The sequence below is a fragment of the Phocoena sinus genome, chromosome 4, assembly GCF_008692025.1.
Source record: "Phocoena sinus isolate mPhoSin1 chromosome 4, mPhoSin1.pri, whole genome shotgun sequence".
Taxonomy (NCBI): domain Eukaryota; kingdom Metazoa; phylum Chordata; class Mammalia; order Artiodactyla; family Phocoenidae; genus Phocoena; species Phocoena sinus.
This window is the reverse complement of record NC_045766.1, coordinates 86579998-86607518: the sequence shown is the minus strand read 5'-3', so window position 1 is coordinate 86607518 and position 27521 is coordinate 86579998. Positions and strand designations below refer to the sequence as shown.

General features: G+C 40.2%; 1 protein-coding gene across 1 annotated transcript in view; it reads left to right on the top strand.

Annotated features, from left to right (window-relative positions):
* The window catches only part of CD96 (CD96 molecule), a 92876-nt gene that overhangs the window by 9897 nt on the left and 55458 nt on the right, over positions 1-27521 (top strand). The window contains 3 exon segments of the mRNA XM_032629416.1: positions 7080-7204; positions 16493-16706; positions 20515-20570. Coding sequence (XP_032485307.1) covers positions 7080-7204; positions 16493-16706; positions 20515-20570 — 395 coding nt within the window.

Below are 27521 nucleotides of genomic sequence, written 5' to 3'. Positions count from 1 at the left end.
GATGTTAGGTTTCTAGTGTTAAAAATTGTAACTAAATATATTTTTTTAATGATTTCTAATACTCTTCTTTCTGTATTTCCTACTTTTTTTCCTTCCTATGGTTCAGTTTAGAAATTTTCTATTGACCTATTTTCCAATTCACGAATCTTATTTTTCTTGGTATCCAGTAAGTTTTCAATCTCATCAAATTCATTCTTAATTTCTGATGTTATATTTTTAAGTTATTGTTTTTTTTAGATTTTTAATTCTTTGATGAAATTATTCATCTTTTCATGTAGTTCCTTCATCTCTTTCTCTATTCTTAAATATGTTAAAAAGAGTTAATGTCCTTGTTGGCTAACTCCAATGTTTCTATTTTTTCTATATATGCAGTTTATTATATGTATTACATATATAAAGAATATATATTGTGTTATTATTGACAATAATAGCAAAAGGAAAGGATGTGCTGGAGTAAGTTGTGAAAAAGAAAAAGTAGACAAAAAACAGGCACATGAATGATCTCCTATAACATAGCCAACAGAACAGTGCCGCAATTAATGGTTTAAAGAATTTCATGTTCTTAAAGAAATTGAGAAGAAAAAAGAAAAAAAATGTATATATTTTATATTGACCCATATATTTACCATTTCCTATGCTCTTCTTTCCATCCCATGGAGTGAAGTTACTATTTGGTGTCATTTTCTTTCAGCCTGAAGGACTTACTTTAGAATTTCATATAAAACGAATCTACTTGCCATGAATTCTGGTTTTTCTTTTTTTCATTTTTATTTTTGAATGATATTTTCAATGACTGTAGAATTCTTAGTGGACTGTTTTTTCTTTCAGTATTTTGAATATGTCTTCTGATCTCCATTGTTTCTAGTGAGACAAGAGCCATTAATTCTTTTATTGGTCCCTGCATGTGATAAGTTTGGGGCTTTTTCCTTACTGATTTCAATCACTGCTTTTCTACTTTTCTCTTTGTTTTGGCTTTCAGCAGTTTGATTATGACATGCCTAGTTGGGTGTTTCTTTGTATTTATCGTATTAAGGTTTTAAAGTTCTTGAATGTGTAGATTAATTTGGGGAAATTTTTAAAAAATCAAATATGCAGTTTTTGGTCTTTGTTTCTTCAAATATTTGTTCTGTCCCCCTCTGTTTCATCTCTCCTTCTATGACTCTAATTACATATATGTTAGGACACTTGATATTGTCCTATATGGCTCTGAAACTCTTTGTTTTCCTTCAATCATCTTTCTCTCTGCTATTCAGATTAGATAATTTATATTAATCATTATTCGGACATACTGATTTTTTTCTTCTGCCATCTCAAATTGGCTGTTGAGAATTCCCAGTGAATTTTTTATTTTTATTATTGACTTTTCAACTCTAGAATAACCATCTGGTTCATTTTATCCTCACTAAAATTCCCTATGTATTGAGTCATTGCCATCATATTTTGCTTAATCCTTTGAACATACTTTTAATAGCTGCTTTGAAGTCTGTTAAATCCCATGTAGGATCTGCTCAGAGTCAGTTTCAATGAACTGCTTTTTTCTTGAGTATGGATCACACTTTCCTGTTTCCTTCATATGTCCTCATTTTTTGTTGAAAGCTAAACGTAAAAACAAAAACAAAAAACCCATAATGCGACAACTCTAGATTCTGTGGGTTTTTCAAAATTTTAGTAACTTACCCATATTTAAATTGCAAAATCCGTCTCCTTTGCAGTGTGTGGCCATTGAAATCTCTGCTTAGCTTTTTACTATAATTCTTATGTCTTTAGTTTGGCTTCCAAGGAGTTGCCCCTACATTGGCAAAGCCCCTTTGTTGGTCCACAAATGAATTTGCCAAAAAATTGTGCTCAAATACCTCAAGCCCAATAGGCTTCCACCCTCTACACATAGATGTCTGTGGAGGCGGGGTTAGGGAGTGCCTTCAAAATTGCGACAGTAGTACCTCCCTTGGCTTTCACTTTTCACTGGGCTCTCTTAGGTCCCCCCGACTCATGTGTATATTTTCCCAGTCAGCCTGAGATATGTAGAGAATTTATGTCAGCTATTATATGACTCTCTGATTTCTAGAATCTCCATGTTAACTGTCTATCTGCTCTGCCCCTCATCCCAAATGAGACTGCAAACCCAGGCTAACCAAGCGTCAGTTTTTCTCTGTTTCCTACCAAGTTTGTCCCTGTTAGCTGACAAAGTGAAGGATTTTCATGCTCAGACCTAATTTAAGTCTTCCCCTTTTGGAAGAAAAGCTGCTGGGTTTTGTAGCCAGCTCTAAGATGGTGAAACTACCTTTCTCACCGACCTAATCAGGAAAGGGGATAGAAGGATCCCTAAGCAAGAAGGCTAAAGACTCCTACTGTTCTTATTGAAACTCTAGTGGTTTTTCAGGAAAAAATGCTTCCCAATTAAATGTTTGTCTTTGATCAATTTCCAGGGCCCTGAAAATTGTGATTTTTTTTTAACACATTTGCTCAGTTTTATACATATCTTTTTTTCACTGACATCTTCATGCCCGCAAAACCTCAATCCCCGCCTCATCTGCGTTTTTGATACTTATGTTGTATCTTTATTTAAAAATACATATTCATTACTACTCTCTTATAACAATTATTTATTCTTAGTGCTAAAGGTAAATATATATTCAACACTTACCCCTAGACTTTATGTGAATGTCTCTTCAGTTTGAAGTATATTCTATTGGAGAATCCTCAGGAAATGTTCATGGGGCAATATTCCCTGAGTTCTTGCATGACTCTAACATGATTTTTATAGTCTTCATATTAAAGACTGAATGTAATATCCTTACCTCATATTTTCTTTCCTTGAGTATATTCGATATGTTACTATATTGTTTTCTGACATAAAGATTTGCTGTCCAAAAGTTAATAACAATTTGATTTTCTTTCCCCAGAACTGACTTTGTTTAATACTTTTATAAGAAAATGCTTAATGTCCATTCTGAGACTATTTTCCTACTTTTGAAGTATAATCTTTTAATATTTTCTAGTCATTTTATTTTAAGAAATTGTACTTGATTATAATTTTCAGTATTTTTTCTGTCTATTGTTTATTTCCTTGAGTATCTTCTATTAAGCATACTTTTTATCTTCTTTGCCTGTCTCTTTCTTTGAATCCCTTTTACCTCTTTTTTTCTTTTAAAATTCATTATTTATTAACTTATTTCTTTTAAAAATTTCCCTCATTCTATTTTTTAAATTTCTTTTAATGCATTAGCTTTTGTGTTAATATATTCTTGGTTTTGTTCTAGTTTGCTCTTAATTTCTGAAATGATTTTCAAAACTTATTATTTCCAACCCTTTCCTGAATTCTCTTACTTATCTTTTATAAACTTTCTTCTCTCCAATTGACTCATTTACTAGTCTTTCTAAATTTTCTCATAGCTTATATCATTTTCTTTATTTCTTTTAGCTCATTTTGAATAAGTAGGCTATAGTTTTTATTTATTTTGAAGTCATGTCTTTCTAATATGCTGTTATTGTTGTAGGAATGTTACTTTGTTCTCTCTTTTTTTTTCTTATGGTATCTTTACATGTGATTCTACCCCATTTCTTTTCTATTGCTCAATCTAAGTATGTTTAAGTTAAATGGATTTTGATTTTTATCATGGAAGAGTGGGCCAGGCTATCTTTTCTAGAGTCTTCAGTTTCTCTAGAGCTCTCTCTTCTGTTATGTTCAAGGTAAATTATATGCCACTGTACTTTGTGAGATGTACTTCCTTTCCTCCTATCCCTCACTTTTATCTAAATTGCCACTTTGCTTTCTCCTGTTGGGTCTGTCCTGTTTAATTTGGATTCTACTCCCAGGGGTTTCTTCTCAGTATGGGATATGTCTGAAGAGTCCCCTCTGCTCTAGCACTGACAAGCCTTTTCTTCTTTCCCTAGAAGGCTCTGATAATTTGGTGCCTACATACTTCTTTCTGCATTTCTGCTGCTATTCTCAGATTAGTCTGCCTTTTTCCCCAGTGATTGCCTGTTGGTTTTTTTCTGGGGCAGGGGGAGAGTTCTCTAGTTCTAAGGGCCATCAGGAGCCCAGCTGATTTTCCTGTTTCTTTTTGCACAGTTGCTGATATCACAGTGGTCTAGTGGTTTGTCTCCACCTATTAATGGTGATATATTGTTATTTAGTGTTCCCGCAGATATTGCTGTAGATATTGTGTTTAGTTTTGCTACTCTAGTTAGTCTGTTTTTATTAGGAATTTCAGGAATATTCAAAAAGTTATGCCACTTGTATTTCCAACTTCCCAGAATCTGGACAAACTTTACAAAAAATTTAATACTTATGTATTTGGGTAATGCACAATAAAATAGAGTTAATGTACCAAGTGGATTTCATAAACTACACAAATGTGTGCCTAGGTCAGTCTCTGTTTAAAATAAACTGATAGGTTCTTCCCTGGTGGTGCAGTGGTTAAGGATCCACCTGCCAATGGAGGGGACACGGGTTCGAGCCCTGGTCCAGGAAGATCCCACATGCCGCAGAGCAGCTAAGCCTGTGCACCACAACTACTGAGCTTGCTCTCTAGAGCCCGTGAGCCACAACTACTAAGCCCACGTGCCACAGCTGTGCACCTCAACGAAGGGTAGCCCCCGCTTGCCACAACTGGAGAACAGCCCGTGTGCAGCAATGAAGACCCAATGCAGCCAAAAAAATAAATTAAATAAAATTTCTCTCATTAAAAATTTTTTTAAAATAAAATAAACTGATATAAGTCGAAAAGTTACAATAATCTCAAAAATAAAATCAATAATATTAATGGTGGTATGCAAACATGGCAAAAAAAGTTTCATAGTGATATACAAGTAACTCCATTTGGAAGTACTGTTATAGTTAAATGCCTTTAACCATAAAAGACAAGGGTTTTATTGTTTTGTTTTGTTTTTTAAATTATGGGGTTGGAGTAATATTTTGAAGCAGCAGTAGAAAGCAAAGAAGGCACTGATTCCATCTCCTGATCTTGAGGAAATAAGGGTATAAGAAAACAAACAACCACTGTCTGAGAATGATGAGGGGAAGATGGGCCCCAATGGAAAGGCCTGGCTTCAATTAAGGAAGGGGGGGAGGAGAGAATTATCAGTGAAGAGGACAGCTGATACTGATGAGAGCTTGAAACACAATGAAGTTCTAAAGGCTAGGTATAACTTTCAAAATATCCAATTATTTTTTTAAAAATGTGCTGTTGATAATAATGAGGATGTTCATACCCCATGATCCATTCGTTATACTTCAGGGAATTTATCTTAAGTAGCTGAATGGTCAGAAGAAAGCTGTTAGTTTAAGGACGATCCTTGCTATAAAGATTGTAATAGTTTAAATAAGGTAAAAACCCAAACTGAAAAAGCATATGCTTCAATAATTGAAAATTACTAAACAAATGATGATGTGTATATATGACATAAAGCATCTAAGAATTTCAACCACAAATAGCTTAAGAATCATGCAAAACATTTTAAGTAAAAATATAGGTAACACTTTTTGGTTAATAAAATTGCAAAGTATGAAAAAAAAATACATGCATACAAATAAGATTTGTATAGATGTAGAAAAAAAGAAATAAGATTTTCAGGATATTAGGATGATAGAATTGTTTTCATTTATAATTTTTTTTAATTTATTTTTTAAAATTTATTTTTGGCTGCATTGGGTCTTTCGGTACACGGGCCTCTCACTGTTGTGACCTCTCCCGTTGCGGAGCACAGGCTCTGGACGCACAGGCTCAGCGGCCATGGCTCACGGGCCCAGCCGCTCTGCGGCATGCAGGATCTTCCTGGACCAGGGCACGAACCCGTGTCCCCTGCATCGGCAGGCAGACTCTCAACCACTGCGCCACCAGGGAAGCCCTGCGTTGGGTCTTTATTGCAGCACGTGGGCTTTCTCTAGTTGGGGCGAGCGGGGGCTAGTCTTCGCTGTGGTGCACAGGCTTCTCATTGCGGTGGCTTCCCTTGTTGCTGAGCATGGGCTCTAGAGCGCAGGCTCAGTAGTTGTGGCTCACAGGCTTAGTTGCTCCGCAGCATGTGGGATCTTCCCGGCTCGGGGCTGGAACCCGTGTTCCCTGCATTGGCAGGCGGATTCTTAACCACTGCACCATGAGGGAAGTCCTATAAGTTATTTTTGACATTATTATAGTTTGCTTACATATGTATATATATGTGTGTATGTATATATATATATATATATATATATCACCGTCCTGAAAAGAGAGACTACAAAACTTCATCTAATTTCACTTTTAAAATGAAAATAATTTATTAATGGTGCTTCCTTGGAGTTCCTTATGTGTTTTTCTGTGTCATTTCTTCTTTGGAGAAATATTTATAAGCTCTAAAATGACAATTAGGTATGAAAACAGTAAAAAGATCAGCATATGTTAGGAGTTTGGTAGGAGGAAGGTATGAATAGGCAGAGCACAGAGGATTTTTAGGTCAGTGAAACTATTCTATATGATACTACAATAGTGGATACATGTCAGACATTTGTCAAAATTCATGGAATGTACAACACCAAGAATGAACCCTAATGTAAATAAACTATGGCCTTTGGGTGATGATGTGTTTGATGTCGGTTCATTGATTGTAACGAAGGCAACACTGTGGTTAGGAGTGTTAGTAATGGGGGAGGCTGTGCATGGGTGGGGCAGGGGATATATGGAAACTCTGTACTTTCCACTCAATTTTGCTATGAACTTAAAAGTTCTCTAAAAGTAACTGTCTATTAAAATTTTTAAAAAGACAGTTAGAGGCTAGGTTATAACGTTTTATGTTCTACCTGATCCAGGAAATGTGATCTGAAGCCTAAAGCACCAATTTGGGGCTAACGCAGAGGAACATAACAAGCTGTGAGCTGGATTCTGTTAGGGTAGTTTCCCTATAGTTTTTCAGTGAGTAACAACTCTGTGCTTCTCAGTGACTCTTTTGCCACTTATACGAGGACTGTGGGTGGGGTCCCCTTCATAGGTGTACCCTGAGGATAGATGAATCTCTATACTAAAACTGTTCTCACTTCTTGGATTAAAAGCACTTTACAAACCAATCACAGATCCATGTCTTTTCTACCTTATGTTTTGTTACAGTTACACAGGATGAATGGAGAAGCAACCATACAATAGAAATAGAGATAAATCAGACTCTGGAAATACCGTGCTTTCAAAATATCTCCTTAGAAATTTCATCTGAGCTCACCTTTGCATGGTTGGTGGTAAGTGTTGCCCTTTTCAGTGAATAACTGCAATGATCTTTAAATATTAATGAAGTAAAAATGAATAACAAGTAGTAATAGGGAAGGAAACATGCTGGATGAGAGGCAGGCATTATGTGGAAGGTTGGGGAGTAGCTAGGGGAGGGAAGGAAGGACGCTAGGATTCCTTGCAACTCAGCAAGCCTCTGGGTCTGTGAATGCAGGAGCTTAGAAATTAGTTCCTCAAGGTTAGTTTATATTTCAAGCTATATACTAAACTGTGATTACAGAGAGAAAAAAGTGGGATGGTGCCCCCGAGAGGAGCCACATCCCGCAGAAGCTCCTACTCACACACACTTGTTTACACACATGTGCAGAGGTGTAGGCTACCTTTTCCCAGAACTCTTACTACTCCATTCTGGAAAATATAACATTGCTTAGATTGGGAAGCACAAACTCTAATGCTTATCAAATATAGGGAGAAAATGTGCATGAGAGAACCAGGAGCTGAATAAGAAACAGTCACTGCCCAGCTCTATTATTGCCACAGGCCCGTAGTTGCCATATTTTCTGACTTAAAAGAATAAAACAAAACAAAACAGAAATCTGGATTTTTATGAGAAATTTTCCAAGGCAAGCCAGCCAAATGACAGCCAGCTCTTAACCAGTATATACAGTAGACCTCAGTTGATAACACAAGTCTTACACAATTATAAAGATAACCATATGGGCTTCCCTGGTGGCGCAGTGGTTGGGAGTCCGCCTGCCGATGCAGGGGACGCGGGTTCGTGCCCCGGTCTGGGAGGATCCCACATGCCGCGGAGCGGCTGGGCCCGTGGGCCATGGCCGCTGGGCCTGCGCGTCCGGAGCCTGTGCTCCGCAACGGGGGAGGCCACAACAGTGAGAGGCCCGCGTACCGCAAAAAAAAAAAAAAAGATAACCATAAACACACTTTCGAGAATCATGTAATAGGGTGTTTATTTAGGTGATCCAAAATATGACTATATTAATTTTTCATATCATCATGAAAATGAAAACACAAGAGTTAAAAATTCTTACAGAACTAATAGTTGTCTGTGAACATAGCTGCTGATACCACCTGCAAAATACTGTACTTGCATGGTTGATCATTCATGTTACAAGTGAATAGATTTTTGTGGGCTGTCTTGGAAACTAGAACCTTCATGTAAAAAGATTTCTCTGAGGTTGTGCCAAATCCAAAATAATTGACTTGCAAGTAGGCCTTAAAATACAACCTACTGATAATTTTTTACTGTCTAGATATTTTTGGATAGTCAGTAGGATCAAAAGATACTGTAAAAGAACTTTCTCAACTTGTCCTAAAATCTACAATGTCTCCTTGTCATCTGTCAAAAACCACATTTTTCCCCCCTTTTAGGGTTTGGTTTCCAAAATGTAAGACTTCCTGCCTGACATTATACCCATCATTAGTATAAGTCAATTGTTCTTAACAAATGTGATACAGTGTTGTTCTTAGAAAAAAAATTTTAAAGTGGAGATTATGTCAGGAAGTCAGAAACCTGCTGCACTAAACATTACTGTAATGAAAATGCAGTATCTATACCTTGTTTACATTATTAATATATACCACCAATGGGCGAAACGTTTCTACCCTGATTATCACAAATTCACTATCAATGGGAATAGTAAAGTCTAATAGTAATAAATAAGACTAAAGTTTACAGAATATTGAGCAGAGTTCCCTGTGCTCAATATTCTGTAATAACCTAAGTGGGAAAAGAATTTGAAAAAGAACAGATACATGTATATATATATATATAATTGAATCACTTTGCTGTACACCTGAAACCAACAAAACATTGCTAATCAACAATACTCCAACATAAAGTAAAAATTTTAAAAAGAATAATAAAAAAATAAAAGACAAAAAAAGTTTAAAAAGACTAAAGTTTAATAAGCTTTACTGTACAGATTTTTGCTGGCTAGTCAGTTGATCTGTAGTGAACTTATCTTATCTGAAGGGTGTCTAATCTGTTTTTCCAAGCAAATGTTAAAGCTTTCAGTCAGCTTATGTCTTTTCTGTGACGCTGAGCTTCTGCAGGGCAAAAAGCTGCATCACTCATTTCAAAAATCCCTAGCATCTAGTATAGTGCCTAGAACATAGGCACTCAGTAAATATCTAATACATAATTGAATTGTTTCATTTCTCTTTGTCCCCTTCCCTCACAGTCCTATTCGTTGGCCTCATATTAAATGGATGATCACTAAACCTCATGCTGGCTGTCTGACTGGTTAATGAGCAGCTCATTAAGTATCAATGACTAGATAACTGATAAGACATCCTCTATGTAACAGTTTTCTTCAAAGAAACTAACATTATCTGTGAATCCTGCCAACATATTTAGGATAAATAAGGGATGGAGAGATTGCACCTAAGGTCACACAGTGAGAGAGTGAGTCCTTAACTTCTACTGGAACTTCAAGCCATGCTCTCAGTTTAAAGAATGCATCATAACTGAGACAACTTGAGGAGCTTTTTGAAAGAAACTTCTTTTCACAGGGAACATTGTATTGGCAAATGTGCTGATCAAATTCCAACTGTGCATTCCCTTTTAAAATGTCAAAATCTGTTTACTCCTCTAATTTACATCCATACTCCATACTGCTGGCACTGTGGGATTCAGCAAGCCTGAGATGAAATCATCTAATCTCCCATTATTAAGGAATAAACTACAGTTCTTTATGTCATGACTGTTGTAGGTCAGAAGAGAACACAAATATCCCCTCAATCCATTTTTTAGTGCTTTAGTTTCTTGTTAAACTGGCAGCAGTAATCATAATGATAGCCAGTTGTTCTTAACAGACATGATATACTGTGGCTTTTAGAAAAAAGTTTAAAAAGTAGAGATGGTGAAGATGAGCCCAGGAGGGTAGAAACCTGCTTTATTGAACTCAGTAACTCTGGGGAGCTGCAAAGTGCTTCCACTTCAAGTCCTGCATTAAACCCTGGAAACAATTTGACAAACTAAAATTAATTTAATCTAAGTCACTGGAAAGCAAAAGCCATGTCTTGTATGTGGAATTTTATAAAATCTAATTAATTCAGTTATGACCCTCATGAGAAAGGTGATTATTGGGATTCTCAGTTATCATAAAAATATTATTTGCTGGGTGTCTCTGATCCCATGCTAACGCTGCGTTAAATGTGTTCATGGAGCAGATCCTTTGCATTTTGGAATGTTACATTCCAGGATCATGACTACACTGAAATAGAAAGGCATCTGGTGCAAATTGTATATCCATCATTTATCTAGAAAGAGAGGTAACTAAGTAAACGCAAAGGGCTAACCCTCGGTGTCAGCTGAGGCTCCATGTGCATGGTCGGATGATGTAGAAAAAGTCACAGAATGTGTGTTATTAGATGGAGTGCAGTTGGTAGAGAAAGGACAAATGCTATTTTTCCTAGTTTATGTCCTGGGGCACAAGCATGCAGTCAACAGGGAAATTCTGCGGGCTTACTCTGGGAGCTTCTAAATACAGTCTAATATTCTGCGTTCATTCCAAACGATCATCCTGATTTCCCACAGTATAAATTTCAGTTCAATCTAACAAACATACATGAATCTGTTTTAAGTGCTAGGTCCTGCAGGGATACAAAACTATATTGAACATGTTTCCTACCATGAAATACAACTTTAATAAAAATGTAAAAACTAGCAACCTAGAGGGAAAATAATTTGATTCTGACTAAATGTACCTGGAAAAGCCTCTTAGGTCATGTCTGAGCTGGATAATTAAAGCCAGCAAACAACAGACATGTACTACACCAAGACCCTGGGACCTGTGAGCACATAGTTGGAGTGGGAGTGGGGGAGGTGATGAGGGAATGTTTGTTCCCAAACTTGGTGGATAAAGAGAAATCCATGACTTTTCTCTTTAAAATCATGAAAAGAAAATGAGAAGCATACCAGATTCACACAGTGATAAAGGTATATAACTAAAACCTAGATGCTTATGCTTCTATAAATTTGTATCTATAAATGTCTCTTTTAAATATTGTCTTCTTTATTACTTGTAATGTTCTATATGTGAACAAAAATCGAAATGGTACCATCAACAATATTGGTTTTCCATGCCTATGGGAAGCCTAGCTATTCAGAAAAGAAAGCTGTCACCTTCTACCTGATAGCAACTGACCCTAACTGTCTTCACCATAATCAAAAATGATGTGTTAACAAATACCGTATGCTAACACATATATATAGAATCTAAAAAAAAAATGGTTATGAAGAACCTAGGGGCAGGATGGGAATAAAGATGCAGACCTACTAGAGAATGGACTTGAGGACATGGGGAGGGGGAAGGGTAAGCTGGGACAAAGTGAGAGAGTGGCATGGACATATATACACTACCAGATGTAAAATAGATAGCTAGTGGGAAGCAGCCGCATAGCACAGGGAGATCAGCTTGGTGCTTTGTGACCACCTAGAGGGGTGGGATAGGGAGGGTGGGAGGGAGATGCAAGAGGGAGGGGATATGGGGATACATGTATATGTATAGCTGATTCACTTTGTTATACAGCAGAAACTAGCACACCATTGTAAAGCAATTATACTCCAATAAAGAGGTTAAAAAAAAAATGAAGTGTTAGCCAACCTACAAAGTGTTGACAACCAATTATGATGATTGGAAAAATATTGTTGTGGACTTCTATAAAATGGACGTGGGGAGCTATGCAAGGACCCTACTTGACAGCACTGACTGGATGGAGAATAAATGGAGCAGAGTGAAGATAGGAAGCAGTTAGGAGATAAAGAAGTAACAATCGATGCAGTTAACAGAGTTTATTGAATGGGCTGTATACACTCAGCACCTACTTGTCCTGTGGCCACCACTGCCAGCCCTGACATGGAGATGAGGTCACCTCACTAAATCAAATAGTTCCATGGTCTCTTTTCTGCATTGAAAATTCTGATTCTAGTACTAAAATAGGAACCCCTCTGCAAATTATTTTAGGGTTTGTGAGGTCATTAAGAGACATTCAGGAGGAGTTTTCTGTGATTCAGTATGAACCCTCCCAGCCCTCATCATGCTAATTATTTTATCCAACTCCTGTATGTTATTATGCATTTATTTTTCTTCTATGGGTCCTGATTTTCTATTTGTTTTTCTTGTGAATTTTTCTTCTCCTCAAACAGACTCTCAGCAGAAAAGTCAAGGACTGTCCATTCTACTACTTTTGTGAAGCAGTATGTAGCAAAGGCATTAATAGCATGGCTTTTCAAGGGAAATTGTTGTTTTCAAATCCTGGCTCTACATTTAATAGCTGTATGACCTAGGAGCTAGGATTAGGGTGAAGTGAGCAGGGTCCTCACCTTGGGTGCAAAATTTAAGGAAGTGCCCCAAGAAATCAGTAATCAAGATATATATCTTAATAAAATATTTTTAAAAATCAAAATTTAGGGAAAATCCATGATGAACAAAATGTCGAATTTTAAAATAAAGGCACAATGTTTTTTGTTTGTTTTGAGATCCTGCTGTGCTGTTCAAAGAACAGGATTTTCCAATCAGCCTGTGGTTCCTTGGTCTTCATGGCATCATGCCCCCCACGGGTGTGGGTTTGAAGGTTGACAAGGGCAGGAGAAAAGATTGAGCAACGCATGGCTTCATGTAGTCATTTTTCAAAATGTTAAGTTGTAGACAGTTTATTAATTTTTTCCATTGAGGCAAAATATGGGAGAATGTTTTGATAAGTGCATATAGGGATACATATTTTTCCTTTTGTCTCAGAATTCTATACAGCCTTGGATACGTTGCCCAGCCTGAGTTTTAGTTCTATCATCCTCAAAAGGGGATAATTGTAGTTATATAATATAATTATATTATAATGATATAATTATAGCTTTATAATTATATTATAATTATATTGTTACAGTACCGGCTCCATGGTGTTATTGTGAGGTGCTGAATAACTTAGCACAGTACCTATGCTCAATACATATTAAAAACTAATCTTTAAAGAGTTCGCTTTAGGACTCTCCATAATTCTTCCGTTTCGTTGAGCAGAGAGTAAATACTCATGAATTCACAGCAGGCTGACTCAGTTGAGGCTAGAAGACCGTGATTTAGTATTAATTGAACATCTATTGAGTGTTAGGACTCGTGTAGGTGTATCATATACATTAGCTAGTTCAGTCTACATTCCTCATTCAGTTTTCTAAGGGTCTACCAAGTTGGAAATCCCGTGAAGTTTTAGAAATATTTATTAATATTTTTAAAATTATCAAAAGAAGAAAAGGAAAGAAGAACAGGCAAGAATAAAGGTTCTGTGGAAGATCCCCTACCAGACTGTTTCCGGAAGAACAGGTGCCCTACGATCATTCTTAACAGGTAGGAGTTGAGGCGTATTCTCTGACCCCTATCACCAAAGGTAGATCAATATATCATAAAAGGCTCCTTTCAATCAGCAAATTGCCCACACCTCTAAAATCTCCAATTTATACAAAGACCTCTGGCTTTCTGGAATTTCTTATACATTTTTCATTCAAGAGAGTCCACAAAAAAAATTTTGTTTTGTGATGGCTTGGTTTTATTAAGATGTGCTGTCTCAGAGGCTTCTTTGTCCCTTTTTTGGTGCTGTGACTTAAGTACCCTTCTTTGTGTGACCTGTGAGCAAGTTAGCTAACCTTGATTTATTCCAGATCGTTGTAAGGAGTAAATAAGGTAGGACTTGAAAGAACTTGCCACAGTGCCTCAAACACAGTAGGTGCTAAATAAATTTAAGCTATGACTAATAAGAATATAAAAATGTAGTAGTGGTCATCGTATAATGTTAGTATTGTCTCTCCCTCTCCCAGCCCTAGACATTTCATTGTTTCCCTGCATTTTGTCACCTCTCTTCCCATTTGCTCCAGGAAGGCAGGTGCTCACATGCAGATTCTTGCCTCGCCCCTTTATATCTGGAGACTCTGGAATCTCTCAGGCTGTCCTGATGTTGTAGATTACAGGGCACACTTTGCAACCGAATCCATCTTTCCCAACGAAGGAACAAATCCCTCCTCTACAACAGTCAAGCACCCAGAAAATAAACAAACAAAAAACACTCTGCATAATTTTTTAAATATCTTTTCTCCATCAGTTAAACTGCCCTGGCCAGTCACCCCCAGCGATGCAGTAAAGGAAAAAGCAGTTCTCTCACCAATCTCCAACTTCAGCCTCTGACTGCCCTTCTTCCACGACAGAGTGACAGATGGAAATGTTCCAAATGGCGAGTCATTTACTAAAAGATCAAGCACTTTGAACCCCTAGATTCTCACAAAAGCAGTCCCTGTGCGTAAAACAATAGTTGTAAAGCGTAGCTTATGCTGAAGAACCTGCAGGGGGAGCCAGCCTCCTTAATTACTGGCCTCCAGATCAGCAGACGCTGAGTGAAATGCCTTCCTCTCTCTTCTGCTGTCAGCGCTCCTTTTGGGGCCCCTGTCTCCAGAACATAAGTTCTCTCCCTTTAATTTTCTGTATCCTTCCTCGTTAGGAAGGTAGTGGCACAGACTCTTAAGTCCTACTTTATGTGGGTATAAAGTTATGTTCCTTGCTTCAGGAGTAAGTCTGTGATTCTCTGCAGGCATTACTACCTGTAGGTAAAGCTGATACCAATCCTCACCATGTTCACCTAAAAAATTGTCTTGCGTAAGAGTTTCTACTAAGTATATTCTGGAAATACCTATATAAACTATCTAAGTAGTCTGCCTTCCTGTTTTCCACTTCTTGCTCTGCTCCCAGCTCATACTTGAATTTTCTCCCTCACCTGGCTTCCCTTTCTTCTACCCTGAACTGTCTCATTTTTTAAACCAGAGAGTCCAAGTCACAGACCTTTGTTTTCATTATTTCATGGCTTCTTCCCCATCCGATGCATTCCTGTTCACCCTTCTCCTTTTCAGTTCCTTCCATTTCCCCGACCCCTACGCATAATGATTCATCTGTTGTTTGGAGTTAGACTGGTGGTTTTCAGCCCCCGGTCCTCTGAGGACCTTTTAAAAAATGTGTGCTGGGATGAGACTGATCCCAGAACAACTCCAGTAGAACCTCCAGAGAAGAAGTTTGTGCATCAGAATGTGTTCAAAGCAGCTCAGTTGAAAATATAGAGCTATACTGAAGGAGGATAAGGACATAGCCTTTCCTCTCTGCTTATGCCCCTTAAGAGTCCGCTTCTCACTAGGCCCTTAGTCAGCACATTTACTGACCCTGCCCAACACTGTGACATCTCTGGGACCTTGTCCATGAGATTCAGGCTAAGGCAAGAATAATGAAGGCTGTTTTTCATAGACCCACAAAAAGGTAATGGACTAGAGGAATCAAGTATTCCAGTTAAACTCTGATCTCCAAATTCAGATTAACATTTACAGCCTATTCCTTATGTATCCTTTTTTGTGTGTGTGTGGTACGCGGGCCTCTCACTGGTGTGGCCTCTCCCGCTGCAGAGCACAGGCTCCGGATGCACAGGTCCAGCGGCCATGGCCCGCAGGCCCAGCCGCTCCGTGGCACGTGGGATCCTCCCGGACTGGGGCACGAACCTGCGTCCCCTGCATCGGCAGGCAGAGCCCCAACCACTGCGCCACCAGGGAAGCCCCTTATGTGTCCTTTTTGAAGGTCACAATCACAGAAATAAGAGCAGAAGGACAGCAACTAGGCTGAGGTAAGGAGGTAAGGAGATACCAAGGACACAAAATTTAAGGAGGCACTCACTCTCAGGTGCCCACCCTGCACTTACAAGATCCTGGGAGTGACTGCTTCCTTAAATTTTGCATCCTAGGAGACTCTCTGTACCTCATTCTAGTTCTGGCTCCAAAGGGAGCTAAAATGAGACCTTTTCTAAAGGAATGCTGGAATGCTGGGAAGCGAGGATGACTGTAATCACCCAGTTCAGTGAAGATTTAATAAGTAAAACTGATACAGCCTCCTGAGCACATCTTAGCAGTAAGATTTCAGAACTTGAAATGAGAATTATGATCTGACATTAGCTCCCAGGGCTGTACCCCACCCCCCAAATCCCACCCCCAATATGCAACTTACGGAAGGTTATGAAAGGCAAGTTTTAGTCAGAAGAGCAGCAAGTTTCTATTTGTGTTAAGAGAGAGTGACACAAATTTATAACTGAAAGTCAAGTGTCACGATACTTTCTCTAGTAACACACTCAGTATCTCTTAATTTCAATCCTTCATTCATTATCTCTATTGTTACAAGATACAAATGAATTACCGCATGTGGGACACCTAGTCCAGAGCTGGCACAACTGAGTGCTCAAAGCTGGTAACCATTTTGTCTCATCAGGAGGATAATGGAACTCAGGAAACACTTCTCACCCAATATCACCCCATCAGCAATTCCACGTTATTTAAAGACAGAGTCAAGCCAGGTACAGACTACAGCCTCTACCTCTCTCCAGTCCAAATCCAGGATGATGGCCGGAAGTTCCCTTGCCAGGCTGTAGTCAGGTCTGGCAAAATCTTCAGGCGCTCCACCACGGTCAGGGTTTTTGCTAAGAGTTTCTGTTCTTTGGACTCCCTGCCATCCTCCTGTCACTGTCTCCTGCTTTCTCTCCACTAAAGAGGAAGCACCCTGTTAGCGGGAGAGCAGCCACACAAGGGTCACTATCCTGGAGTTCTGTTTGCCTTGATAGTTGTCATTCGTGTTACGGCTGGGGACGAGGGTAGGAAGCTAAAGAATGATGGTTCAGTTGCCAAAGATCGGTCAGTTTCCTGGTGACCACTACCTTATGTGCAATTTTAATGTTTCCTGAGAATACTGGAAGTCTCTTTAATTATAACTAGGTCTAATTACTTAGTTGTCTAATTGCCTTAGTTGCTTTCTGGAGCAGAGTGGAATAAGGCCAGTGTGAGAAAAGGAAGATGATAAACACAGCTCCAAAGAAACTCTGCAGAAGTCCTCTCACCCCTACCAAGGCCGGCTGGGGTGAGAGACTGTCCAGCTTCTCCAGCCAAAGAACCTGCTGGGATGGCCCTCTGACCCTGCAATCACAGGAGAGTGGAGCTTAGGTGAAATATCCACTGTGGCCTCAAACAAATTGCAGAGACTCTGCAGGGTGTGAATTTAAGGGAAATGTGAAAATTCTATTTTGCTCCGTGATGCAAGGAAACATCAATAAACAGAAACCCTTGGTTTTGGATATTTTTCATTTTTGTGACTAAGAACTGTGTTTTTAAAAACATCATTTTTAAATGAAGGCAAAGAGAAAAACAGTGATGTGGATGAGCAGTTAATTGTTTTTGAAAATGAGGTAAACAAAGAGAAAATAATTCACACCACCTAAGAGCATGGGCTGGTAGATTTTTTCTCAGTTGTCTGAATGATAGGACAAGTGAAAAATCTTTGTTTTTACTTAGAATCTTACTGATTATTATTAGAGGTCACACAATTCAGTATTTTGAAGGAAATGCAAACCCTTTAGTTCATAAAGGTGGGAAGAGCTACAGCCAAAATGTATTTAGTTTGAAGTCGCTTGCTTATAGCTTCTCCTGTATCTCTTTCTCCAGCTCTCACTCTCTTCCTCCTGCCCTGCCTCCCTTTCTCCTTCCTTCCCTCCCTCTTTTTCCATCTCTCCTCAGGGATGGGCTAGGAAATAATCAATTGCCCTTGATGGTCAGGTTCCTTATGGAGCCTAGACAATGCCCTGTGATGAGTTGGAAAGGCTGTTCATCTCTTTTATTGACATCACCATTCACTCACTTATGGGGTATGACTGTCTTAGCACAAACATGAAGCTGACTCATCTGGCCTGACTATTGGCAAATCGATGGAGGCAGCCATCCGGGGTGTGAAAAAAAATAATTCTGTGTTAGGCAAACTGTGTCCCATTTGGCCAAGAGTTTTTGTACCATAACTCCATCTAATTGCCTTGTCAACATTTCAACCATGTCCTGTATCTCTTTGCTGCATTAAAATACCTTCATCTTGGTCTGGAATGCTTTTTACTCTCTTACATCTCATCTTTATCACCCTGTCTCTACATCTCTCTGTCTCTATATTTCTGTTTTCTTCTTCTTTGAACTCCTTTCAGTGGATGCTTAAAATTAGGAAACTCTGCCTATTTGTTCATAGAATTAGATTTTTCCTGCTTCTTGGTTTTCTCCTTTAGCAAATGGGCCAGCTGTGTTGTGTTTGGACAGTCTTTAATCTATTTGGGAGTGTCACCCGAGTGTATATCATAGTGATCCTGGCAGAGGTATACACATATCGTATTCAGGACCCACTCTGCGTGCCTGGGTGATTCCCCGAATAGAATAAACCAAAAACAAAAACATGAAAACCTTGAAATAAATACTCAAATGTATCACTAAGCCATTCTATAAGCCCTAAGTCCAGTTTATTTCTTCTTCCAGAACACCTTCATTCTCTGGCAGCCAGGGATTAGAAGCTTCCCCTCTTCTACTTCCTGCATCCCTCTCACTAGCCTCCTTTGACTTTCCTTTCTTTAGTGGGGAGTCACCTGCCATCACAAGTTTGCTCTCCTGCACTCCTAAGCTCTAAATGTGATTGTCCTGAGCCTCCCAAAGAATCTGTCTCTCTCAATCACCTCTGCAACTTTTAGTAATTGTTCTTGCTTTCAGGTCCTTCACTCTACTGGCATTTGTTGCTAATAGGAAATCAGAAATAGGCCTCCTCCCATAACCATTTTAGGTTGTATCTTGGTTTGGGTTCCCTTGAAAAAAAACTTTGAGACAAGGATTTGAATTAAATTAATTTATTTGAGAGGTAGTCCTAGAAAACATAGGAGTGGGAAAATATGTCAAGGAAGGGAAGGAAGATAAAATGTACGTGATCAAGCCAGTTAGTACTATGGGTTTAGAGCTCATTCCCACTGGGAAACCCTGGGAGAATACACATCAGAGTTATACCAAACAAAGGCAAGGAACTCCCCACCTGTTGTCACCATTAACCCTCTGGGACTTCCAGTCTGCTCTACTTGTGGACTGCGTGTGTTTCCATAACCTCAGTAAATCTTCAGGAGAGGATCATATATATATGCCCAGCAAGAGGCCTTCAGTAAGCAGAGGCTGAGTGGATGTAGCAGACACTGATGGCATCTGTGACAAGGGTCTTAATATTTTTTCCACTGGTTCATAGAGGGCTTTGTGTGCTATACTCAAGAACTTACTTGAGGGATTTCCCTGGTGGCTCAGTGTTTAAGAATCTGCCTGCCAATGCAGGGGACACGGGTTCGATCCCCGGTCTGGGAAGATCCCACATGCCGCGGAACAGCTAAGCCCGTGAGCCACAACTACTGTGCCTGTGCCCTAGAGCCCGCGAGCCACAGCTACTGAGCCCGTGTGCCACAACTACTGAGCCCACTTGCCACAACCACTGAAGCCCACATGCCACAACTACTGAAGCCCGTGTGCCTAGAGCCTGTGCTCCGCAACAAGAGAAGCCACTGCAATGAGAAGCCCGTGCACCGCAACGAAGAGTAGCTCCCTCTCACGGCAACTGGAGAAAGCCAGCACGCAGCAATGAAGACCCAACGCAACCAAAAAAAAAAAATAATAAAATAAAATAAATAAAAATTTTTTTAAAAAAAGAACTTACTTGAAGTTACTTCAGTTCAACATGATGTCCTCAATGTCTGTTTTATGCTGGGCACTTAAGTGCTAGAGATGGAGAGATGAATAAAGCATTCTGGCTCCAAGGCACTTACAATTTAGCTGGACAAGAAAATCACTGAAATAGCCCCTGATCTTTTCTAGTACCAAACAACTAAATAAGAACCAGGTGTTCTTCCTGCCCCTTCAGGGACCTATAACTTGTGCTTTATTTCTAGGCCTTTGGACACATAGAACATTCCTCTCTTCCGTCTGCCCACTGCCTGCCCCTCCTCTCCCCCACATTCCTCCTTTCACCTGACTCACCCAGAAGCATCTTTCAGATATCAGATGTGGCCTCTTCCAAAAGCCTCTTCTTATTCCCTAAGGTTGAGTTAGAAGCTTTTCTCAAAAGCTTTCTTCAAATCCCACATGTCCTTAATAGCAATACTTATATCAGTTCTATCAATTCTAATTTCTAGTTTATGTATCTGTATTTTCCATGAAAATGTAAATTTCTTGAAGATGATGAATATGATTTCTTCATCTTTGTTTCCTAGGCATCTAGTATACTGCTGGCACACAGTGAGAGTTTAATAAATATCTGATGAGTTATGAATTTTTTACACACACACACACATACACACACACGCACACACACACACACACACACACACACACACACACACACACACTAGTGACGAGGTAGGGTATCATTCAGGGCCACTAACTAACTGTGTTTTATTTGCCTTTAAGCTAAGCCAGAAATCCCCACAATTGTGGAAAATAATTCCATGGGTGTCTTTGGAGAGGTGAGTCACGTTAAAGTTTTTGAAAATCTACAGCATAATTATGCTAGTGTGTGTCAGTTTGCATCATTGCTCAGAATGTTTCTCAGAGGACCTTATTCCAATTAATTTCTGGTGGGAATGAAGGAAAGCTGAGTTGACTCTAGAACCCAAATGGGAATCCTTATTTTCTGACTTAGGGCTCTCAGAACATGTTATCTTGTGATCCTTAGTCCTTAAGTTTCCTGGAAAAATTGTCTCAATTGTTTAAATTTCTGTTTAATAAATGTTGAAGTAGATAGTGAAGGAAAAGTAGGGCAGAAAGCAGTGTGAATCCTGTTGTAAGAATGAGGTTTTTGCTCATCCTTTGACGTTTAATTTGTTCTAATTCATTTCCTATACCAGCTTTCCTAGTGTTTTTATTTTTAAGTGACAAGAGGAAATGTACCCTTCTGAACTTATTCAGAACCCTGGCTATTTCTTAGGCAGTACAAGGAAGGGCAGGAGAAAAAGGAAATTAGAATAGGCCCCTCTGACTTCAAATTCTTGTAGGTAGTTCCCAGCCTCTAGTCTCTGGGATCTGGGCTTATTTCCCAGCTCTTCCTCTTGCTGGCTGTGACCTTGAACTAATTACTTCACACCTTTGTAGTCAGTTTTCCCATCTACATGAAGGGGGTAAGGAGAGTATCAGCACGTTGTTGTTGTTTTTAGGAATTAAATAATGCGTGAAAAATTCTTGGTATATTGTTTGGTATGTATTAAGTGCTCAATAAGCATTTTGTTGTTATTACTACTAATGTGTGTTGATCAGCTGTCTTATGGCATTATGGCTTCGTTGAAACTTTTCAAAATCCCAAGTAAAATAAATATTCTTCTTAATTCTCAAACATTTCCTGTTACATGGGATGAGAGAAAATTATATTCCAGTTTCTTCTAGCCCCAAGAACATTAAATAACTTATGATTTCTTGTCATGTTTTCACTGAATATCAGTCATGTAATTTGACAGCTGCATACAAATCATAGCTCAGGCTCTGTGGAATGGTTTTAGATGAGTATATTATCCAAGTCTTTTGATTTTATGAATTAGTCTCTTAGATTAATTGTTATTATAGTCCCAAGTACATAGGAAAGGTTTCCATTTTTTTTGTTCTGCCACAATTAATTTTCAAGTTTATTAGTGGACTGCATTGCAATAGTTTAAGTAAAATAAATAATCTAATGATATAATGTTTGGTAGGTGTTTTGTTTCTTATCAGGATTTTTTTGTAGGTTCTTGGGCCAATGTTTATAGGTAACATGGACTCAATCCAGATATAGAACCACAAGGTTGGATCCAAGGATTCCAGTTTAAAAAGAGAAGGACTTTGTCTTATGTGTCATCAGATTTTGTGTTCTGTACCCATGCTTCCCTGGGCACTGACTAGAAAAACCAGAGAACTTTCCTTCCTGGGGAATTAGTTGGTGTGGAATCACCAACTCCACATAACCAGCTACAGGACACAGCTTGTCTGTGGATCTTTTAAGACCTTGACAAACATTGGTAATTCCTCACCCTGATATTCTTATAATCCCAATTATATTTTTAATAACTTATTAACTCTTCAAAGCCCTTTCACATGCTTTTATCACGTGATGCTCCCAATAAGCCTCTGAAATAGGTAGAACATCTTGTTATTTCACAGATGAGAAATCGGGGCCTGGAGAGTCTAAGCCACTGGCTGAGCCACTAATGAAGGGCAGAGGTGGGATGAGAATTTAGCATGCCTGTACCCAGGCAGGATGGCATAGCGGAAGGAGATCATGCTTTAAGGGCAGATAGAACTAAGGTCAAATCCTAATTCAACCACCTACTAGCAACATAGCCTCATCTAGTAGTTAAGCTCTATGAGTCCCAACTAACTCATCTCCAAAACTGGGATCATAATCAATATTACACAGGGTTCTGAGGTGCATTAGATTTATGGAGTACGTAGCACAGAGTGGATGTCTCAGAAATGTTTCTTCCCTTCCCACTACTTATCACTCACTCACTCTCTTTCACTTATTCCTTCCTCTGCATGAATATTCATAAATCTGCTATGTGATTGATTCTCAGAGACAGTGGGAGTTAATGAAAAAGCACAACAAGATAGGTTGTGGAATCTGATAAACCTGGGTCTGAATTCTCCTCCTTCACTATTAACTCTGGGCCTTGGACCAGATTAGATTAGATTAGATTAGATTCCTCATCAATGAACAGGGACAATGATACCAACCTCACAATGGTGACATAAGGACCAAATGAGAGTCCTGTATGCAAGCTATCTACTATCTGGCAACCATTAGTGCTCAGTAATGGTAATTTCCTACCCTCTTCCCTTCATCTCTTAAAAATTAACCAAGTCAACATGCATGTATTGATGCTTACTAGGCGCTACATGTTCACTGCACCAGCAGCCCTAAGTGTTAGAACAATAGGGGTTTGGTCAGCTGTGAACTGTGTCTTCCAGTGTTACTAGTTAAAATTACAAAGCTTATGGTTAATTTAGCTTTCCTGTAGAATAGAAAAGCCCCCAGATTATTCTATCAATGATGTCTTTCAGGCTTAGACATGCAAGGGATGTCCACGGAGAGTGTCACCCCTATGGATGTCATGTTCTTGTGTGTTTCCAAGGGCTCGGCTTTGCCAGGGCTCCAGCATGGCACACAGCCTCACCTCCACAGCTCCATGGAAAGAAAGAGTCTTTAACGTAAACTTCAGGGCCCCCCATGTAGCAGCTTTTTGCTCTAGAGCAAGAGATGCTGGGCCGAAGAGTCCCTCGGCCACAGCCCCTGGCCCTCTATACCCCTTACTCTGATGATGCATCAAATGAAAGCACAGGAGAGATACACGAAAACTCTAGTTTACTCAACAGGGCAGTCCTTCCACGAGGCACATGTGTCTCTTTTTCCTGCCTGTGCTTTTACTAGATCACCTCCGTGGGTCCTGTCCTTGTCACTCTCTATTATGTTTTACAAAATTTAGGAAGAAAACTAAAAAAACAAAACAAACAAAAAACAAAACTACCTCGCGTGTGAAACGTAGGAAACAGAAGCAGGTGGGATTGAAATGCCTAAAAAGGAAGACAGGTTAAAATAATAAGACCCATGGAAAAAAGACACTGTAATCTAAAAGCAAAACATCAGAGTTTAGCAGGACATCTCCAGTAGCTATTTACAGAATTTGATTGTTTCTGTTTATTTAATTTTGGTTTTGCAAAGCCTGAGTTTTGTGCATTCCTTGACCTTCTTAAGCTCCATTTCCTGTGTGTGTGTGCGTGTGCGTGTGTGTGTGTGTGTGTGTGTTTAAGATTAGATATTGCAACCTTTTTTTCCCCTCATAGCATCTTTTGTAGCACATTAAGATTCTGAGTCCAAATCTCCAGCCGTGTGACTCCCAGCCGCCGTCATCATTTGCAGCAGTGAGCCCCTGAGCCCCTGAGCTTTCACCACAGATGGAAAGGGTCCTAAAAGGGGCATCACACCCCCAGGGGGAAACCATAAGGAAAGTGAAAGCTTTAATATCAGGCAGGTTTCTAGAAAAAAGGGGATTACAGGACTGCAATGCAGCCTGGGTTTTTCACAAGCCTGGTGTTTGGACTTGTGTCTTTTCACAAACAGCTCACAGGGAAGACAGATCTGACTGTTAGAGCTGCTGACATGCCTAAGAACAGCAGTAAAAAGGAGCCACATAGGTGGGGACCGAATAAGGCAAGACACCATTATTATACCAGGATCTTGTCTGCTTTAGGGACATGGCTGTCTACAGTCTGTCAATGCTGGCTTTGTCTCCTCTTGTCTTCCCCCGCTCTCACCATGCCCTCTTCCCCACTCCCAATGCAGTTTTGTTTTGTTTTGTTTTGTTTTGTTTTGTTTGCGGTATGCGGGCCTCTCACTGTTGTGGCCTCTCCCGTTGTGGAGCACAGGCTCCGGACGCACAGGCTCAGCAGCCTTGGCTCACGGTCCTAGCTGCTCCGCGGCATGTGGGATCTTCCCGCACCGGGGCACGAACCCTTGTCCCCTGCATCGGCAGGCGGACTCTCAACCACTGCGCCAACGGGGAAGCCCCCAGTGCAGTTTTAAAAATAAGTAAATAATAGGTTCTACAGGAATCATCCGAAACAAGTCAGCTCCAGCACAAAGGCCAGAGTAGTTTCTAGTTTGATTTTATTCTACTCCTGAGTTAATATTTTAAGCATATCCTCAGCAGCCCAGGGCATTTTCCTCTCCATATGGACTGCTGGATCCCTTTTCTCAAAGCATCTCTAAATATTTAAAGATGAACAGCTCTTAAAAAATCAGAGAACAAGGCATTAGCATGCAGTTAGTATCTTAAAGAGGAATATAATCTGAAACCTACAGCTCAAATGAATGAGTGGTCTGTGTGGTATGCGGGGACAAAACAAAAGCTACTTAACTCATTAAAATTGACCTCAGAAGCTAAGAACATGTTCTCTGTCCTTCACACTCTCAGACAGTCAAGGTCTCCTACCTTTCCATGGTGAATTTTCTCTAGGGAACTGTCTCTCTTATCTTCACATTTCTTCTCTATCCCTGTTTCTTTTTTGGTTTTCTGCCTCTGTTCTTTATTTCTCCTAATATACCCAATCTCTCCACCTTTTTCTTTTTCTTTCTGAGGTTCTTTCATTCTTCCTCATATACTCTTCATTTAACAGAGCTTAAAATGAAATCAAATTATGCTTTAATATATATCCTCTATTTTTTTTTTTTTTTTTTTTGCAGTACGCGGGCCTCTCACTGCTGTGGCCTCTCCCTTTGCGGAGCACAGGCTCCGGATGCACAGGCTCAGTGGCCATCGTTCACGTGCCCAGCCGCTCCTCGGCCTGTGGGATCCTCCCGGACCGGGGCACGAACCCACGTCCCCTGCATCAGCAGGCGGACTCTCAACCACTGCGCCACCAGGGAAGCCCGATATCCTCTATTCTTAATGTTTAATTCAAGTGAGTTGAAAAGTCTTTACTTTTCTCTGTGCTAATTGTGCATTAATTACTTATGTGTTATATTGTGAGAGAGACTTACAGGATTCAGACAGGCTATATTAATGAAACAGCTTTAATATAAGCACAGCAATAATGGGAGAAAGATATGCATCAGAAGGGTCTGGAGATCTCAGGCTCAGGTTTCTTTGTCCTTCCACTGCTGGGTCCCACAGAACAAGCTTTGTATCCAGTTCTCAAATCAACACCAGCATGTGTGCAAACACCTCTCTCCCAGGAAGCCTAATCTCTGTTCATGGTGGGCTCTCAAGAGTGAGCTGGTCGCATAAGCATATTCCAGCCACCCAACCAGCCTCAACCATCAAAACCTTCACTTCCACCAAAACCAAGTGCTAGGCATAAATCCCATTATTTTCACTCATCAGTGCTGACAAGCTGGTACATTCTGCCCCCAAATAACCCACAGACCCATGGTGGCAAGCCGACATTTCTCTTTAGTTAGTATATTTTAAAGTTTTGGTGAATACAGCTCTAAGGAACCTTATAGACAAGCATTTGGCCAATTCAGACCTGCTGAGATTAACCCACAGTATGCTCTCTTTCTCTTAAAAACAAAATCCCACTAAGCCACTTTGCTATATATTAGAGCTGGAACTAAAATGGCCTTCTTTGCTACAGGTCTAAAGTCAGTGTTTTCAGAATAGAATCCCCCAAGCCCCGTTTAAACAAAATGGAAGGGATGAGCTGCTGCAGGCTGGTCTTTGTCCCTCTGGCAGGCCTTCTTCTCAGCCCTCACCTTCCGCCTCATCTCCAGGATGGCCCTTTCCACCTCGTCCAGGGCTCGCTCTCTCCTTCCCACTGCCCTCTCCCTCCTAAGTGCCTCCTTTTCTCTTTGGCTGGCCTGCTCCAGGATCCTGGCCCAGTCGCCCTCAATGCCTGTGGGGAGCTGCGGCCCTTGAAGCCTGGGGTCCTGGCGCTGCCCGGCCTGACCATGGCCACCCTTCTCCAGCTCCTCTTTGTGCATGCCTGGTTCCCTCTCCTTCCTCCTCTTCCTGCCTCATCCTGTCTCTTCTTTACAGCTTTCCTTTCCAAAAGTCTCTAAGGCTAAAAGTGTACTTGGCAAGGGACTGTGGTGACTCTTGGGGATCTGCAATAATGGTCAAAGGCCGGCCACACCTGGGTGGTGTGATGTTTCCTTTCTGCTTCACTGGAGAGTAAGGGTGCATCAGAGCCAAGCAAAATGGCCTCGGAGGCCCTCCTGTACATTCCCTCCATGACCTGGATACATACTGATCCCTCCTTGGCTGGCCCAGAAGACAAAACAAATTAGTGCAACAAATACAAAGCTCTTGAGTGAGCTCAGTGTTCTCTATATCAACCAGCAACACGGGTGTTTTTGAATATTGAAAATGTTAGGTTTTTCTCTTGATTCTCCTCCTGGCTGCGTCCGCTGTTTCTGTGCTCCTGGCGATCGATCCAATGCGTTCTGGAAGCAGGAGGAGAAGCCTCAGGGTTCAGGCTGTTCAGGAGCCCCAGGGCTGGGGCCTCACTGGGTCTCCCTCAGCGTGGGTAGAAGCGAAGCATAGACAGATGCTGATGTCGGAGACTCGCATTTCCTCGGAAAGGATGCAACAGGCTGTCCGGAGGCTACAAAGTCTGCCAGGGTCTGGGAAATAAAGTTCTCAATGTGAGGTTAGCTTGTCCCTAGGGAGGTCCCTCTGGGGCTGGGATTCTAGGAAGCCCACACAGCAGGCTTAGCTGTTTTCAGCGGGAGGAGCTGGCATGCCCGAAGGAGAGAGAGGTGGAGCAAATCTCCACAGACCTGGTTGTGCCTGGGTGTCCTCGGCAAGCAGCTCACCATCCTCCACCTTCCCAGGCACCATTGCCTGCAAAGCCAACAGCTGATGAGAACTTCCTGACAGCAGCTTAGTCCAGATGTTTGGCTTATTTTAAGAGGTACCTCATTTTAAGAATAAATAAACAAAGGGAAAATTATA